The 6,937-nt window shown below is 37.1% G+C and overlaps 1 protein-coding gene across 1 annotated transcript in view; it reads left to right on the forward strand.

Annotated features, from left to right (window-relative positions):
* The window catches only part of LOC100552978 (gamma-aminobutyric acid receptor subunit pi), a 91,943-nt gene that overhangs the window by 35,078 nt on the left and 49,928 nt on the right, over positions 1-6,937 (forward strand). Inside the window, exon 3 of the mRNA XM_008106718.3 lies at positions 4,251-4,354. Coding sequence (XP_008104925.1) covers positions 4,251-4,354 — 104 coding nt within the window. The remainder of the gene's footprint in view (positions 1-4,250; positions 4,355-6,937) is intronic.

Genomic DNA, 6,937 nt, shown 5'->3' on the forward strand with positions numbered 1-6,937 from the left:
TATTTGGTTTACTCACAACTTCAAGCTATATACCAGAACATTAATAAAAAAAACAGTAAGTAAACAGAATAATAGATTAACAAATTACTAGAGAGGCTTGAAGAAGTTCTCAACCCTGCTGGATTAATTCTGTTGTAGTTTCCAGCAGGATTGAGAAGACAAGTGTGGGAAGAATATTGTCCTTCCCTTGAGATCCAGGTCAAAGCAAACTGCTACGATCCCTCCTCGCTGGTCTTTTCTTTCTGATTTACACCTTTTGTCACCTTGATCACACTATGATGTTGCTGGAACACAGATGTTCCAGTTTTCATCATAAGTTGGATGGTATGCCCAACTACCTAAAGTGACCAAGGACCAGCTGTGAAAGCATTAGACCAGCTGAACCTCTCCCAGTTTAGAGGTATTGGAAATTAATTATGAAATTACTTAGAATTATCTTGCTATAGCTTAACTTTTTGGCAACTGGAAAAGATGTGGTGATGGCAAAACTCAGCTCTTTCTTTCCAGTCCCCTTCTGTGCTCACCCCCTTACTTTCTTTGAATTTATGGCAGCCACACTATACCAAATTACAGCTTCTACTAGATACAGCATTTCTATTGACAATTGCCTGAGATGAGCGAGCAGGGAAGAGGTTTGCACATAGAAAAGCATTTCTGCCAGCCAAATATGCTTATGCCTAAACCTAATATATTTTGTTAGGCTTGCACTGAAAACTTCTGTCTTTAATTCTGTTGAATCTGATTGTATTAGATTTGATTGCATTGCTGTTCACCTTGGGCAATCTTGGCAGGGCAAAACGTGTTCTAGAATAAAGTAAAATGTGTGAGAAAAGAAGATTACCTAAGAAAGAATGAGAAAGATAAAAAAGAAAAAATACAGGGTTTTAGTCAGCATGTGGATGATTATATCTTATTTTAATAAACGGAGATATGAAGAAGCCTTTTGTGTGTATGCACAGCACCTTCACAGTACATTTCAACAAGCATGAAACTCTCTTAAAACACTGTGGTTTCTTATTTTATTCTGGTTCAAAATTGTGAAACTCATAATCATTGTTTGGTTAAGGTGAGTAATTAGAGATTTCATGGCTTCTCATGCTGAGAAGTGAAGTGGCTGAGTTGAATTCCTGAGCAAAATTCTCTCATATATAGCTCACTGATTTTCAGAACTGGACCACATACTAGCAAATCTAGCATTATTTAACATAGGATCTCATTTCAATTAAAATCAGTGTCTTTGTCGGTTATTCCTAGAAGGTAATATTCCAGTTTCAAAGGGAAGGTCTTCTTAAGTATTTTTTGAGTTTCCGAATGTATAGCTTTCCAAAATTTGTGAGTTTCCTCGCACGACCAGCACACATGAAGATAAGAGCCCACCTGATCCTTACATTTCCAACAATTGTTTTGTGTATTTTGGTACATTAAAACTAATATTTCAGTGTGATATACCACCTATGGAACATTTTCAACCAGTTTTCTTTTAGGTCTGAAGCATAGGTGTAATTAAGTTTTTTGTTCCAAATTTGTTCTCATTCTTCTGATTTGATTGGTCTACCTAAATTTCTTGCCCATTTTACCATACAATTTTTAATCTCTTCAGTTTCCGTTGACCATTCCAATAATTTATTATATAATTTTGTTATGCCTTTTTTGTCATTCCTAAGCAACTTATCCCAAACAGACTCTGTTTCATTAAAACCAATTTGTTTATCTTTTGCATATCGTTCTCTGATTTGGGCATATTGGAACCATGATAGATTGCCATAAATCTTTTTTTAGGTCATCTTGATTTTTCAGTTGAAGTCCCTCATTACTCTTTATCAAGATTTTAATCAAAACGAGGACATTTTATTTACTTACATGAATACAGCGGCGAGAATTATATTTGTGAAATATTGGAAAACACAGGACATTCCAAACACAGAACAATGGCTGGAGAAGTTGGAAGATATACACAACATGGATACACTAACATTCTTGCTGAGGCAACATAAAGGGAAACCTATAAAACAAACTGACTGGAAGTATTTTGAGGAATACAAGGAAAAAATGCAACAAAAGGAGTAACAAGATCTTTGTTGACAACAACACAAAACTGAACAGAACCATCCAGTAAAAAATGAATTAAATGAGGATCTATGTAGTAATTACCCTGTATTGATGAAAATGGAAGACGGATAAAGTACCCTTCCCCTCCTTTCCAATTTCCCACCTTTTTCCCACTCCCCTTTTCCCTCCCTTTCTTCCCTTTCCACATTTCTTCCATATTTTATGAAAACTGTTTAATAAAAAGTTTTAAAAAAACAAAAACACAGGATCTTATAAGGAACTAGCTGTGCCCGACCACGCGTTGCTATGGCGAAGTATGGTGGTATGGGAAATCAGATAATCTGTATTTTATAGGTAGTGTGGAAGAGGCCCAAGTGAGGCCTAACTCTGCCTGTCCCCTGGGCTGAGTGGGTTGCTAGGAGACCAAGTGGGCGGAGCTTAGCCTTCTAACTGGAAGCAATTGGATGAAAGCAATTATTCCTCTCCCTCTAATTAGGACTTTATTTTTCTTTTCTTTTTGTTGTATGAACGTAGAGGCATGGATGAAGGGTTGTGCTGCCAAGTTTAGTGTTTCTGGGACGTGTAGTTTTGTTGTTTTGTCCTAGGCCGAAATTTCATTACCCTTTTATATATATAGATGTTAACCTTTAAGACCAGTTTGTTAGCACTCATGCATACAGACAATCACAGAAAAGATCATATGACATCTTTAAAAATGTATTTATTGTTACATGAACTGTTGAAGACAATAATTTATCCTTTTATTTCTTATGTGTCCAGTAGTTTCTTCTTGAAGTTTCCTCATGGATGTTTTTCAATGTTTCTGCTTCATCTGTGTTAACTCTGTGCTGCAGATATTCCTTCTAGAAAACAGCCTCCTCCCCTGCATTTCCTCCCTTGGGCTACTTGGATTGAGCACATTTCTAGTTATATAAAAAGAAGTATCATCTTAACCAGTGAGGAAAGATTCACAGTTATGCAGGGATGGATGAATTTGCTTGTTTGGCTTTCCATTAAGGTTCACACTTTCTCAAATTCGTTCTGTCCCATTTCTGCAGTAGCTTCCTTTTCAAAAGAAATCTGCATAAATATAAATACATATTTTTGTTCACATTCCTGTCTAATTCCATGCCTGTCTTTTTTGAATACATTTCCTTCCAGCATCTTTTTTTTGTATAAACTAAGTAGAGAAGAAAACTATATCTGGATTGCTGTGAGTTTTCTGGGCTGTATGGCCATGTTCCAGAAGCATTCTCTCCAGATGTTTCACACACACCTATGGTAGGCATCCTCAGAGGTTGTGAGGTGTGTTGGAAACTAGACAACGGAGGTTTATATATCTGTGGAATGTCCAGGGTGGGAGAAAGAACTCTTGGCTATTGGAGACAAATGTGGCTACCAGTATTAAAAAATTCTAAAATCAGGACAGTAAATAAAGAACAACACTCTGAAAACGGGAATTCCAGACAGGAAACAATCAGGCTAGCAAACACTGCCCAACAGGCAGGAAGCAGCCAGACTTTGAAGCTGCAAGGCTGTTTAATGCTAGTCCAGGTGGCCAATTGCAATATTCATACATGCCTCAAACAGATAAGAGTCCTTTCTCCCACCCTGGACCTTCCACAGATATATAAACCCCACTTGCCTAGTTTCCAACAGACCTCACAAGCTCGGAGGATGCCTGCCATAGATGTGAGTGAAACTTCAGGAGAGAATGCTTTTAGAACATGGCCAAACAACACGGAAAACTCACAGCAAAGCAGTGATTTCGGCCATAAAAGCCTTTAACAAAATTATATCTTCTTGCAAACTTCAGAAACTAAAGGATGATTCTGTTCTTGCATATTTAAGGCCAGGACAGAAGAACCACAGCAGCATCTATTACAAGGCAAAGCAAATCAATTTAGCCCATCTTCTCATAAGGCCAGTGGCAGAAAACTCAAATCACTTTATAAATTCCTGCAGCTGCTTAGGGCATTTGTGAGCAAGTTCTGTAAATCAAAGACTAGTAGATTTTGCTACTGAGGGATTAATGCGCTTACCAAGTCGAGAATCCTAGGGATGAAGGGTTTGCTTTATGTAGCTGTTATGAAACATAAAAATAACCACTCTCAGATTAGAAATCTATCAATACTGTAGACACGGTTTTGCATCTCTGACCTTCAGCTAACCCGTATGTTCTCTTTTCTCCTTATGTCTAGATTAACAAACGTTTCCACTGCTGAAGGAAAAGGTGAAATCCTTCCTCCAACCATACAGAAGATAATGAAAGGATATAATAAGTATCTGCGACCGTTTTTTGACAGTAAGTAGGGGAAAATATTTTGACAAGAATAAGGTATTAAAAAGCAAGAATGAGATCCAAGACGACAGGTCTCTTGGGCCTCTATTTCTAACAGCATCATATTATTTTGAAAGGATATGATGACATATACTGTACCATGAATTGCAAAGGTTAGAATGAGCCTGAAGACTGAGTTGTACTCTTACAGTGCTAACCTATGATCTTTTATATCTATCGGAAGTAACAAAGTACACAAGCAAAACAAAATCAGAGTAAGTCTAATCTTCTATATATAAAAAAGTAATGTGCATTTTTCCCATGGAGTAAACAACAAAACTACTGAACCAAATCACACCAAATTTGGCCACAAAAGACATAGCCACACAATCTATGCCTTTCAATTAAAAAAACTCCCTAGAAAAATAAAGTCCAAATTACAGAGGATGGGGAAGAGCTGTTCTCCCCCTGGCTGCCAGTCAGAAGGGTAGGCCCTGCCCTCTTTAGGCTTCGCTCACTTCGTGTCCTAGCAACCGCCTCAGCCACAATGGCTGAGGGTTCACTTAGGCCTCTTCCACACTGTCTATAAAATACAGATTATCTGATTTGAACTGGATTATATGACAGTGTAGATTCAAGGCTCTTCCACACAGTTATATAACCCAGAATGCCAAGGCAGATAACCCATTGTATCTGCTTTAAACTGGACTATCTTGAGTTCACACTGCCATATAATCCATTTCATACAGCTGTGTGGAAGGGGCCTCATATAATCCAATTCAAAGCAAATAATATAAGATTATAAATATAATATATAAAAATTATTGTGGTATAATAAAACAGAACAATATCATCTCTAAAATCAGGACAGTGAATAAAGAACAATATTCTGAAAATGGGAATTCCAGACAGGAAACAATCAGGGCCAGCTAACACCTCCCAACAAAGGATTCCCCCAGGGAGGAAGCTGAGGAGGGAGAGAAATCGTATTATCAAAGTTATTATTGTTGTTGTTGTTGTTTTGTTGCTATGATCCATGAAAATGAACACAATCCATCTCCAAGTATTAAAAAACTCTAAACTCAGGACAGTAAATAAAGAACAACACTCTGAAAACAGGAGAATTCCAAGCAGGAAACAATCAGGGCCAACTAACATCTCCCAACAAAATATTCCCCCAGAGAGGAAGCAACCAGGCTTTGAAGCTGAAAGGCCGTTACATGCTAATCATTCTGACTAATTACCGCATTCATACTTGCCTCCAATAGACAAAAAAAAAGGAACAACCAGAAATATTGTATATTCACAAGCTTTAGGAAATAACATCTACTGTACTAACTAACACCAATTCCTCAATACTTTATTTCCCATACCACCAGACTTTGCCACAGCAACGCGTGGCCGGGCACAGCTAGTATATTATATTGAGCAAGAGTTGTTGCAATATCTGAGGACATCATCCATTAAAATGTCATTTTTTGACCTGGCATTTTCAAGAAAGGGAAAGAAAACTTTAATAGTATGGTGGCAAAAACAATGGAGGGAGAATACGGAGGCAGAATAAGCTCATGTTTTTTGGAAAATGAAAATCTCCAGAACCTTTTGGAGATTTTATGATTTTTGGAAGGGCAAGACCTTGTTAGAAGTCACAACCTTTTGAAAAATGATGCCATAACCTTTTGGGAAAATGGCATTCATTCAAGTCAACTAGGTTACTCAGCTGTTAGACTGATATCCTAGATATCTCTTTGAACTGTTTGGGACAAAGATATGCCAATGCACAAAAAGCACATAAATAGCAGAGTTTTAGAAATGTTCTTTTAGTTGCCCCAAAAACATCTACTCTTCTCTTAAAATATCTTGGTTTAAATCATGCTCTCAAGAGATAAAAACAAGCAGACTTCTTTAAAAGTAACATAGTTGGTTTACTCACAAACTTTATGTAATTCACCATACAGGTACATTCCTTATCAGTCTATTTACAGATAGTATTTGAAGTAGTTTTTCTGTGTAGGTAACACAGGGCATCTTTTTTGTAATAACAGTCCAAAGTCCAAAGCATCTCTCTGTTCTGAGAGTCTAATAGAGTCTCTGTTTGTACATTGAAAGTCTAATGGCTTCTGTACAGCATTCTGTTCCTACTGACTTCTAAAAGCATACTACCGTAGAGACTCACTTATCCAACACTCGCTTATCCATCATTCTGGATTATCCAATGCATTTTTGTAGTCAATGTTTTCAATACATCATGATATTTTGGTGCTAAATTCGTAAATACTGTAATTACTACATAGCATTACTGCGTATTGAACTACTTTTTCTGTCAAATTTGTTGTATAACATGATGTTTTGGTGCTTAATTTGTAAAATCATAACCTAATTTGATGTTTAATAGGCTTTTCCTTAATGCCTCCTCATTATCCAACATATTCACTTATCCAACGTTCTACCGGCCCGTTTATGTTGGATAAGTGAGATTCTACTGCATTTCTACTGAAGTCTCTAAGCATACCTTTCCTGAAATGGAATCTGAGTCCTTAACAATCCCAGATCTGATCACGTGGTCTGCAACCCCTCCCACAACAAAGAATAAAGGAAAGCCACATA

Source organism: Anolis carolinensis, chromosome 3 (genome assembly GCF_035594765.1).
Source record: "Anolis carolinensis isolate JA03-04 chromosome 3, rAnoCar3.1.pri, whole genome shotgun sequence".
Classification (NCBI taxonomy): domain Eukaryota; kingdom Metazoa; phylum Chordata; class Lepidosauria; order Squamata; family Dactyloidae; genus Anolis; species Anolis carolinensis.